This window comes from Solea senegalensis, linkage group LG19 (genome assembly GCF_019176455.1).
Source record: "Solea senegalensis isolate Sse05_10M linkage group LG19, IFAPA_SoseM_1, whole genome shotgun sequence".
Lineage (NCBI taxonomy): Eukaryota > Metazoa > Chordata > Actinopteri > Pleuronectiformes > Soleidae > Solea > Solea senegalensis.
In genome coordinates, this window is record NC_058038.1 from 1,176,748 (window position 1) to 1,188,022 (window position 11,275).

At 42.3% G+C, this 11,275-nt stretch overlaps 1 protein-coding gene across 2 annotated transcripts; it reads right to left on the reverse strand.

Annotated features, from left to right (window-relative positions):
- Window positions 1–410: 410 nt before the first annotated feature.
- scaf1 (SR-related CTD-associated factor 1) lies at window positions 411–10,855 on the reverse strand. Of its 2 annotated transcripts, none has more exons than XM_044051235.1 (6): window positions 10,787–10,855; window positions 4,691–8,192; window positions 3,838–3,920; window positions 3,053–3,337; window positions 1,695–1,823; window positions 411–1,228 (listed from the first exon to the last, which is right to left on the reverse strand). In XM_044051235.1, exons 2-6 carry the CDS (start codon window positions 8,091–8,093, stop codon window positions 1,067–1,069), a joined length of 4,062 nt encoding a protein of 1,353 aa, XP_043907170.1. In that variant the 5' UTR covers window positions 8,094–8,192; window positions 10,787–10,855; the 3' UTR covers window positions 411–1,066. The 2 variants fall into 2 exon arrangements, with proteins under 2 accessions (XP_043907170.1, XP_043907171.1); XM_044051236.1 differs by having other exon boundaries at window positions 10,677–10,855.
- Window positions 10,856–11,275: the final 420 nt, after the last annotated feature.

Consider the following 11,275-nt stretch of genomic DNA (forward strand, 5'->3'; position numbering starts at 1 on the left):
TGACACATATTAGAATTATATTCTGATCTCCTCAGACCAAAGTAATAGCATCACTTTCATTAAAAGTCACAGTTGAAAATGTAATTAACCTCAGTGAAAGCCCACCTCCATATAATGGGCTTCTGTGTACAGTATATTAACCTTTATGACTAACGTTATCCTGTAAAACACCACATATTCATACAAAATTAGAAGGACAACACTTTGTCTATGGCTAAGATTCTACAGAGCAAGCACAGAGGTTTTATCAAGGCTGCTTCATCCATCACTCACTTCTCAATCAATTCGATTGAATGTTTGGGTTTTTTACATTCAAATGTTCTTGTTTCTTTATGTCAAATGACAAAGCATTAAAAGTGAATCATTTTGGTTTGTAGACAAAAACACTGATCAACATTTTGTGGAGAAAATAATTTTCAGCCCTAGATTTTATTACAAAATCAATGATAATGGTACGGAATGATAAAACAATGAATCAATCAAAGCACTCCTTTGTACTGGTTTTCAGGCAACATTTATATTGTGTTGGTCAAGTCATCGCACTTTCACATGCACACGTCACACGCGGCAGAATCTCAGAACTAACAGGTCAAGTGTCTGCGTGTTTGAAACATCATTCAGTTGTCCCAACTTCACCGTCCATGTCCAAGTCCAGCTTGCATACTGTCCAAAGAGACTCAGAGACACGGTGCAGAGCCCATGTGTGTATTTGTGTGTAGATAGTGTCTTATGGTAATGTGTAAATATTACAACTCCACTCAGCTTGGACTTCAATATACATGAGGATGGGGAGGAAAATATACCATAAACATCTAACTTTAAAAATAATCATGATAAAAAAGAAAGAAAAAACCCAGCCCTGCCTCTCAGCCTGTGATGGACACAGTTTAAACTTATTTTACTGCAGGGACATTATTAGATCTGCTTCGTCAGCATTAACATGTAAGTGAGACATATTTACACTGTGATCAGACATAAGGAGAGAAGATTACCATAAGATAAAAGCAGAAAACAAGGTGGGCTATGAATGAAAGCAATAAAATGTCAGACAGAATCCTGCAGAAGTCTACAAGGCGGAGGAGTGCAGCACTCCTGACTCCCTCTCGCTCCTTTCTTCATCATCCATCTTGCGTCCGTGTTTCCTGAAGTACTTATAGCGTTGGACGTAGAGTTTTACAAGGTTGCTGACTTTGACTGGGTTTATTTCTCCAGTGCGGCTGTGGCAGATCTGGACAAAGACACAGTGTCATTTATGTGAGACCTGACATTTAACAACACGCACAACTGTTGGTTTTACATGTGGACTCCATCTTTTTAACAATATAATAGAAAATGGAGTGCGACATGTTGCTTTCTCTCACTCACACGTTGCAGTGAACAGACAGCAACATGGCTGCTGACCATCGAACACCCTCTGACCTGATCATACTATCAAAGATTTTATGTGAAATGAAAGGTAAGAAGTGTAAACGATCATGTAATACAGATCATGAACAGTAGATATTTCATTCACAGTGTATTATCACTGGAGTGCAGAGAAACAACAGAAATAATCATTTGATTTATACCTCGATATAATTCAATATCAAATGATTTAAAAGACTTTTCTCAGACACACAGCAACAGATGTACTGACAGATACTGCTACAATTCTCGTCTTAAACGTGACGAGAACAGTGCGACTGAGGTTGTACCTTATGCACAGCTTTCCTGAGGATGTCTTTGTATTCATCCTTGTTGATGTCTTTGCGCTGATAATATGGTTTGATGGCGAGCTTCACCTCCTCCACTGCACGCTCCTGTGTGTGCAGTTTCTTCAGGTACTGCAGACACAGACGTGACAGATTAGCAATAATAAATGTGCTTTTTAAAAGCAGTGCTGTGAGCTCCATGATTCATGCCATACATGATTCTTTTCATCTGTCCAATGTTTTCTCAATGATTTTCTCCATTCATTGAGTACTTGTTTGGTCCACAAAATGATTCTGTTTATCGATTTATTTTTGTTAAATAAGGAGCAAAGAAACCAGAAAACATTCAAGAAGAAAACAAAAAAAAAACACTCAAACTGATTATTAAAAGAGTTGAAATGTATTTTATATTAGTATTTGTAGCTGTTGGTTTAAGTTATGAGTGATAATCAATAGTAGGACATTGATATTAAAGATGATTTAAGAATGAATGTAGGAGAAACAGGAGCTTTTAAAATGTTTTCTATGATATGGACATTTATGTTGTGTTATATTTAGCTGCAAAAGGAGAAGCCGGTCCTTATAGAGACTGAGTTAACATTATTATTAGTAATGTCAGCTCAGAGTGAAGCCTTTCAGGGCACAGAATACAGCAGCTTTTTCATCAATTTTGCACCAAATTTGATCTACTTAGCGATTTTAAAAACATGAATGAGACTTTTTTTAATGGTGCTTTACAGGTAAGGTTCTACTGTACACTTGTGGTCACGTGTTGTCACTTCTCATGATAAAAAGAACTTAATATGTTAATCATGGTGAATTTCTATTATCATGATAATTGTGAACTGAGAAAAACATGAATACTTTAAAATCCTGTCAAGTCCACACTATACAGTCCTTGTGATTTATTTTGTAATGTGCTGGGGGGGGGGGCCTGCAACTTTCTTCATGATATTAATAAATGAATCATTTTTCTAACCAGTGAAAGTGCAGACAGAAGTTTCAGTTTCAGACGTTAAAAAACGACAGTAGCTCAGTGGTCCAGCGAGCCGGCAGCGTGTGAATGGGCAGGAAAGATAAGTGATCGAAAAACGCACTGCACACAGATGCACTGTATGAGAGTGTAGATAGGGTTAGCTTTAAGAGGTCATTCAGATTAGAAAAGTGTTGTAGCTTTATCCCAATTAACAGTTCACACATGGGCATGGTCTTAACCACTGTAATATATATAATCTAGTATGTGTGCACACATAATTCTATGAATATTTTAAACATATTCAATAAATCAACAGCAGATCTGACCTCTCTGACACATGCAGAATCAGTGGGATATGCAGCATAAATGACTGATCCAGGTTTACCTTATCCGGGTCTTTGGTCTCAATGTCCCATCCAGTGTCACCAGAGCTTCCAGTCACTCCCGATAGGCCCACAGACATCATGGGGGGTGGAGTCTGCATCGAGGGGTGCAGGTGAGAAGGTGGGGTTTTGGTGCAGCCGACCAACGGGAGGGCGCTGTGAAGGATGAACTGTGTCGGGCTCAGCCCAGGGGGAGGAGGGACAGGGGGAGGAGGCGGGATCTGTGAGGAGGAGGCAGCTAAGGATGAAGGATCATGGGACTGGCTCTGATTGGCCTGTGAGAGGATCTTTGCGAGACACATAAGACAGAGAAGACATTATTAGAGCAGGTTTACTCATTCAAACATGGACTTCTGATCAAACCAACCAACCTACGTGAATTTCTGTGTTTTATAACATGGAAACAGTACTTCCCCCAAACTTTTTTGTTTTATTAAATAAAGTTTTATTCAAATAAGTATACATAACAATATATACAATCACAGAGACAGAGTGAAGAAAGCCAGGGCAACTAAGGAAAGAATAGAAAACATGAAGAGAAAAGACCAAACAGGAAGAGGATGCCAGCTGAGAGAGAGGTGGGACTGTGACATCATTGCAGTGCTGGGCAGTATGACCAAAAACAGGCGGTATACAATGGGAGGGCTGGTGTTATGGTCCCAAATCATTACAAAAACAAAATCAAAACAAATAGATGTGTATTTTATCTATATCTAAAAGAGAGTTGGACAATAAACTCAATAAAATGCAACACACATATTGAGTCATTATAGAGACATTCACTCACCTGGTTAGTTGCTTGAATAAACTCTTGCGCTTTGGCTCTGCTGGTGATATTTGCTTCCTCCATTTTAAAAAGCAGAGCCGTCACTGAGCCAAAAAAAAGAAATACACTCATTACAGGAAAGCACATGAAAATATGCATGAAAATGCAACAATATTCAGGACATTTTCAATCGTTTTTCGAATAATTTAACAAGCACATTGAACATAAAGTGTTTGCATGATTCTTGTTTATGCTTTAACTGAAACGTGCTGGAAAACTCTGGCATTACAAAACAGCAAGAGGACAAAGCACCGCCCTGTCTGATGGTTGATGCATCTTAAAGGGATATTTCAGTGTTGTTAAGTGTGCTTGTACGAGGTACTGACACCAACTGCTGGGTGTTGCTGTTGTGGGGAGCTAGCCTGAGAAACCAGCGGTACACTGGGGACACTCTGTGTCATTGTCTCGCAAATACACTTCAAAAAGTCTCAACTGGTTTTGCATTTCGTTTTTTACGGGATGGAAGTCCAACTCATTTAAGCAATATTTTTGAGTTACTGAACTTTGGAATTGTATTTGTTTCACTAACGACGAAATATCCACATGAAACTAAACACACCTGCCTGTATAATGTAGTAAAAGGTAAACTACAGTTGTTTGTTTGTGGTTCGTAGTTAACATACAAATAAAACAATTAGTGAAATGAGTACCATAGGACAAAAGAAATTGTTTAAGAATCATAATCGTTGCCTTCAGAATCATAAGCAAATCAAATCCTGAGACACCTAAGATTCCCACCCCAAGTTTGAATTATTAACTTTAAGGTCACCATTTCATAACATGGCAAGTCTAAACACGTGTTAAGCAAACTCACATGCTAGAACACCTCCAGTTGCACAGTCCACTCCAGCCTGCAGACTCCAGGGAAGAGCAGGTGCTGCTGGAGGTGGAGGAGGCTTACTGACAGATGACGAGGATACAGAAGAGGAAGGGTCCGATGAAGACGGAGGCAGCGACAGAGAGGTGAGACCACAGCCTGCCGAGGAGGACGTGCAAGATGGTGAGAGCAGAGATTTGGAGGCATCATCTGGAGGAGGTGGTTTGACCGTGGATGTGGACAAGGCAATGCTGAGGCCAGTTCCCTGGGGGGTGGACAGACTTGATGGACTGGATGTTGGGAGTGTGGGGCTGGTCTGAGACGGACAGTCCTCAGCTAGGAAAGAAGGGTCCGGAGTCTTACAGCTGCTGTCTACTGTCTGAGAGTCTGGCGAAGAATCCCTTGTGTCCCGCGAGGGAGGTATAGATGGTGGAGGGGTGTGTGGTGGAGAGGAAGAGGGCGGGAGCACACTAGTGGAGGAGGAGGAGGAAGAGGAGGAAGAACAGGGTGCAGGAACAGCTTGGCCTGTATGTGGACTGACTGTCTTGCTCCCATCTCCAACAGGTGACTGAACCTCTGACGAGGCTCCACCCCAGCCCTCAGACATGGCATTGGTCTGACTGCCATCTACAGTTGGTAAACCTGCAGCCACTCCTTTTTCTCTCGTCTTCTTGGCCAGGCGACGGCGACGCTTAGTTGCCAAAGTTAAAGAGGGTGAGGAGGCTGAGGAAGACGTGGATGTGATGGAGCTTGGTTTTGTTTTTTTGGATTTCAACACTGTGGGACCGGACAATGAGGACGGTGGTGCAGCAAGGCTGCTTCGTTTCCCGATACTGGACAGATCTTTGTTACGCCCAGTCAGTGACAGTGGCTCTGAGCATGGTTTGAGGAACGGAGACCTGCTCTCATTGTCCCTGCAGAAAACTACTGCTATGGAGCCACCAACCACAGAGCCTCCAGAACCTCCCCCTGCACCTCCTGACCCTAGAAGGTCCATGCCAAGCTTTCCAGAGCCAACAGAAGCTCCTGTGGTGCTGCTCACACCCTCACGCACCAGCACTGACACTTTGGACTGAAGCTTCCCCTTACGACTGCTGCCATTTTCTTTCTTGGACTTGCCGGAGCGATTTAAATCCTTTCTACTGCCTTTTTCCCGCTCTTTGTCCTTTCCCACTTTCTTGGCTCGCTTTGCCGAGGAAACACCAGAGGAGACAGAGGCAGATTCTGAAGTGACCATCAGTGAGGAGAGGCATTTGTTTTTGGCCGTGTTGGAAGACGAATGGGATTCAGACTGGCCAATTTTCTTTAACGTGCGGGACTTCTTTTTTGGGTGATGCCTTCCAGATTTTGGGATGGTTTTCGATTTTGGGCTGGGAACAGGTGGTTCTGGGGGCAAGGCAGCAGGTGGTGTATCTTCCAAAGATGGATAGTCTGAGTCCAAAGCCTCACCATCCAAAGACAATACGTCAATGTCCAATTTGTCTGAATAACGGTCTGACTCATAGCCATGATACATGGGAGGCGAGACTGATCGTGACTGGCTGCGGCAACTTCCCCGCTCCTCTGCCTCTCTGGCTGAGTGCCATTTTCGCTTCTTCTTCCTCTTGTGGTGCTTATCAGAGTCCTGTGTGGGTCGGCAGGGGGAGGTTGGTGCGAGTCTTGGGGACCCAGGTACAGTGGTGGTGGTTGTGGTTGTGGTGACAGTGATGGTTCGCTTGATGGCAAAGAGGTCAGACCCATTGAGATCTTGGATAGATGGTGGGACAACAGGACGACCATCCCGCCGCCAGTCCCTCTCATGCTGCCTATCTCTATCACATTCCCTGTTTTCCGTGCTTCTTTTAGACCTCTTTAAAATTACCCTCTCTCTGCTGCTTGAATTGCATTTTCCCTTCTCCCTCTCTTTTCTAGAGCTAGAACCTTGATCTCTTTCATCTCTTCTATGGCTATGACTCTGTTCCCTCTCTCTCTCCCTGTCTCTTTCTCTTCCCCTCTCTCTATCTCTATGTCTATCCCTTTCTCTGTTTTTATCCCTGTCTTTCTCTCGATGCCTTTCTTCAGATAGGCTTGAAAAAGAGCGTCTTGTGTTTCCCCCTCTGCTTGAAGAGTTGCGAGATTGTGACGCATCGGGACTGCTATGACGTCTTTTCCTCCTCTTACGGCTGCTGCTCCTGCTGCTCCTCCTTCCCTTAACCTCTTTTCCCGTTGTGTGCCCTCGCTCCTTCTCTTTGCTCTTCTCACAAGCCTCCTCTTTTTCCTTTCTTCTCTTCTTTCTCCTTTCCTCCTTTTCACCTGCCTTTCTGTCCTTGCTTTTTTGTTTGTCTTGGTCTTTGGAACTTTTGGACTTGTGGTTCTGGGTGCTTTTCTCTTCAGGAGGTGTGAGAGGAGGAGAGGTTGGAGAAACTGAAGGATGAGAGGGAGGTGGTGGTTGCTGAGGAGAGAGCGAAGAAGAGGCAGGAAAGGACATGTATCTTTCCTTTCTCTTGCTGACCAGCTTCCTTCTGAGATCCTCCACTCCCACCACAGGCTCATCCTCTGGTTCCTGGTCCACCTCCCAGCTGCCTTCGGCACACACAGACACAAAGCCATCCCCATCCAGCACCCGTAGGATTCGCTCTGGCTTTGAAGCAAAGAATGAGACAGTAGGAGAATTCAGAGGGAGGATTTCTCCAGTTGCTCTCTTAGTACTTCTATCTCGGTCAACAGCCCCCACTATTTCCCCCTCTTCTATCTCGGAGTGATCAGAATCAGCACTGTCCCTCTGTTCTCCAGCCTTGGTGGTTCGACAACCCACTCTCCTGCCCAAAGGGAGCTGGGTTACCAGACAGGGACTTGGCAGATCATTCAAAGTGTCAGTGGAATCTGGAGGGTCTTCCTCTTTCTCCTCCTCATCTCTCTCACCCTCTCGTGTCACCCCCCTAACTTTGCCAAAGTCATCATCAATGTCTGATGCAGGAGAATTAGTAGGGTCAAAGGGGTCATATTTCTCTCCTTCTCTTTCCTCCCCCCTCAACCTTGCCTCCTTGTCTCCCTCAGTGGGATGGAAAGGATCATACATATCCCTTTTTCCACCCTCTTTTTCAGAGTCTTGAATTGGCTGCACTGAAGTGTGAGGGCAGCAATTCGTACAGGTGGTGTTGGGTGTACAAATGTGGAGAGATTGCACTGCCAGAGAGGCAGAAGTGGAGGAAACCTTGGCGACCTCTTTCCCCAGGATAAGGCCTTTTACATGGTTCTGATGAACTGATGACCTGGCACATATAGAGGAGGAAGCAGACAAGGGTGACGGTGGACCAGATGATGGAGAAGATAAAGATACAGAAGGTGAACAGAGAGGAGGACTCCTGGTAGAGGGGGCAGTAGGCCTCCTTTTGAAGCTTGTTGGTGAACTTAAGTCCATGGGCCAGGGAAACGGGTGGTCCAGTATACTAGCAGAGGAACCAGGTTGGAAGTGATGAACGAGGCGCACGTGGAGAAAAAAAAGAATCCAGGAACGAACCTAGTAGAAATGACAAGACATTCATCATACAATGAAAATCAACCTGGAATGTAAAGGAAACAAGCAGCCAATGGCATTATTTTATGAAAACATAAACTTAACTCCTACATAACCAGACTTTATCAGATCATCTGTACACATATATATATGTATATGTATATATATATATATGTACACACACACACACACACACACACTTTGCAATTCATTCTCTTCCTGTACATACTGTATTATGTATTACTATTCTTCATTTTTAATAAGGTGACTAGGGGTGATCTCGATTGTAAATCAAATATTGATCAAAATGTCTTTACACACACATCTGAATTTTACAAAGCACTTAAAACCCAAGTCTCACCTCTTCTACTGGATGTACTTAACGACACATTTATTAAGGGTCACCTACCACCAACTTATCAGGCAAATATCTCTTTAATACACAAAGGATAAGGACCTCATGGTCTTATAGACCAGTGAGCCTACTGAATGTAGATTACAAAATATTTGCAAACATTTTAGCGACGCGACCAACTGTAATATCTCAAGATCAGACAGGCTTCATCAAGGAGAGGCAGCTATCTATACATTCATACTGTTAATAAATAATTCAAATTTGACAACAAGACCTGAGTGTGGTACATTGATATAATGGCCATCATTTGTTTGCAGTCATGACACCATGTGAATTTCTCTGTGAGATGAATAAAGTATCTATCTATCTATCTATCTATCTATCTATCTATCATGTAGACAATTGAATTGGGAATTTAAAAAATTATTAGTGACATAAAACCAATGATCTAGACTAAACCGTGACAAGGCTAGAAATGGCAGAAAATCAAAATCGAGGATTGGGAGAATTGTGACACCCCTAGAGGTGACAGTGTGAGGCAGCAGTAGAACAGCAGCTCTCACATGAACACAATCTAAAAATGCCAACTTTCTCTATAGACTTAAGGGCGGGAGAGTGAGAAATGTTCAAACTTCAATTTCCAACCAGAAGGAGCTACCCTGAATGGCTGTAACAAGGGTTTTTTTCCCCCCTTACAGGATGCCTGTTTTCAGTAAAGGCATCTCAGACTGGTTACTGACAATAAGTCAGTGTTTACTACAGTACTTCACATTAAAAACCTGAACTGTCACTTTAACCAAAAAACCTTAAAAAAAAACATTACTGGGAAATGAATGGACATCAACATGTATCAGTATTGTACTTCTCAGTGAAAGTTGAAGAAATTGTGTAATTGTTGAAAACTTGCACAACATGACTACAAAACTTCTCGCATCATTTTAAATAATACAAGAAAGTCAATTTTGACCTTTAAAATTTGACTTGTCTTTTTTTATATTTTCTGCAAAACTATATACTTAATGTCACAATATCAACATGTTCCACATAGCCTAATATATATAGACTTCGAGAAGATTTCATAAATGCAAAGGAGTAAAACCCACTTTACTATATTACATTACATTACATTACATGTCATTTAGCAGACGCTTTTATCCAAAGCGACTTACAATTGAATCGAGTACAATCAGCCAGGGGTGGAATCGAACCTGCGACTATGATGTCTTTCGCACACAGGGTACCAGTCTTAACCACTGAGCCACTCCACCCCCTAATATTAACTACTTGGGTAAATAAATGAGAAAATAATTGCTTTGATAGCTGCAATGAGAGAGTATGAGAAAATGCCATGATCACATTTTAAGGCAGGCATATAATAAATAGAAAAAATCATATCCCCATGTGGATTTTTGTGTCAATATAGGCTAGTCACTGTCCAGGTCTATGTTACCTGTGAACACAAATAAGACAACATACTCTCTCCTAAGTACATCAAACGTAATACATTTCAATGCCTCCATTAGTATTTTTTAATATAGCAATAATTATGAAAACATAGATTTGTTACCTTGAAATTGCCACATTGATATGTAATACTGAACCATTTATTAATACTATAGAATTGTAAAAATGTCACGATAACGACTGTTGTTGGATTATTAGCCTATGATGGAGAGATGAGAGCAGACCTGACCTCACTGCTATCACCAGACATCGTTAGTGTCTCTCGTCTCTGTGGCGGCTATAAACAGACATGAACCGGGTCGTCATCTTTTCTGTTGTGCTGTATAATAACAATAATAATAATAATAATAATAATATTGACCAGAGAGAAGAGAAGGAGCCTCAGTGCATTTGTTTCTATTCACGCTCAGCCGGTGTTATCGTTGACGCGTTTATGCGTCTAGCGTCTCCTCGTCTGAAAAGCCTCGTTCCCCACTGTGAACCTCACATTATTTCTAACACTTTTACATAAATTAAATGGCATTCGACTTGTAAAACCACTTTGCACCATGTATAAGGATTTGTCAGTAAACCATTCGGCTAGCTAGCAAGCTAGCAGTTTAGCTGGTGTAGCTTGATGTAGCTAGTAGGCAGCAAAAAGCAGCAGTGGCTGTGTGCTAATGAGTTACCTTGAGACCTTTAGTAATCTGCAGTCAAAGTGTCCGCCTTGTATTTGCCGCTTTTTCAGTCCGAGACATTTAACGCACCGGTGCGACGCGGCGTTCAATTCTTTATTTACCGTTTTCCAGGCGAAACAGCAGCACCACCAGCCCCAGTCAATCAACCGCCGCCATCTTCCTTTCCCTCACACCGGGCTACAAGGAATTCTGGGAAACGTCGTCTTGTTGCGTGACTTAGCCGCAGGAATGACGCATTTCTGTATGCCTTAGGGTTAGGGTTAGGGTAACTACCAAACCAATGGGAGGACATACGTGAAAGGTAAATTCTTCACAAATTATATAAATAGGGCATTTTTGTTCCTATTTAAACCCATAATATTGCTAGTCCATAAATGTAGTCAAAATGTTTGTTGACTGACACATGATAGTTGAAAACATTATCTTTAGGGTTGAGGATTGGCCCAGTACTTTTCCAGATAATGCTGTAAGTATCATAACTGTGACAGAAGGATATGTATGGTTTGGAGACAGTGGCACTGCCTTAAAAGGCACTTTTCCACTATACAGTTCGGCACGGCTCGATTCTGCTCGGTTTGGTATCATTTTCC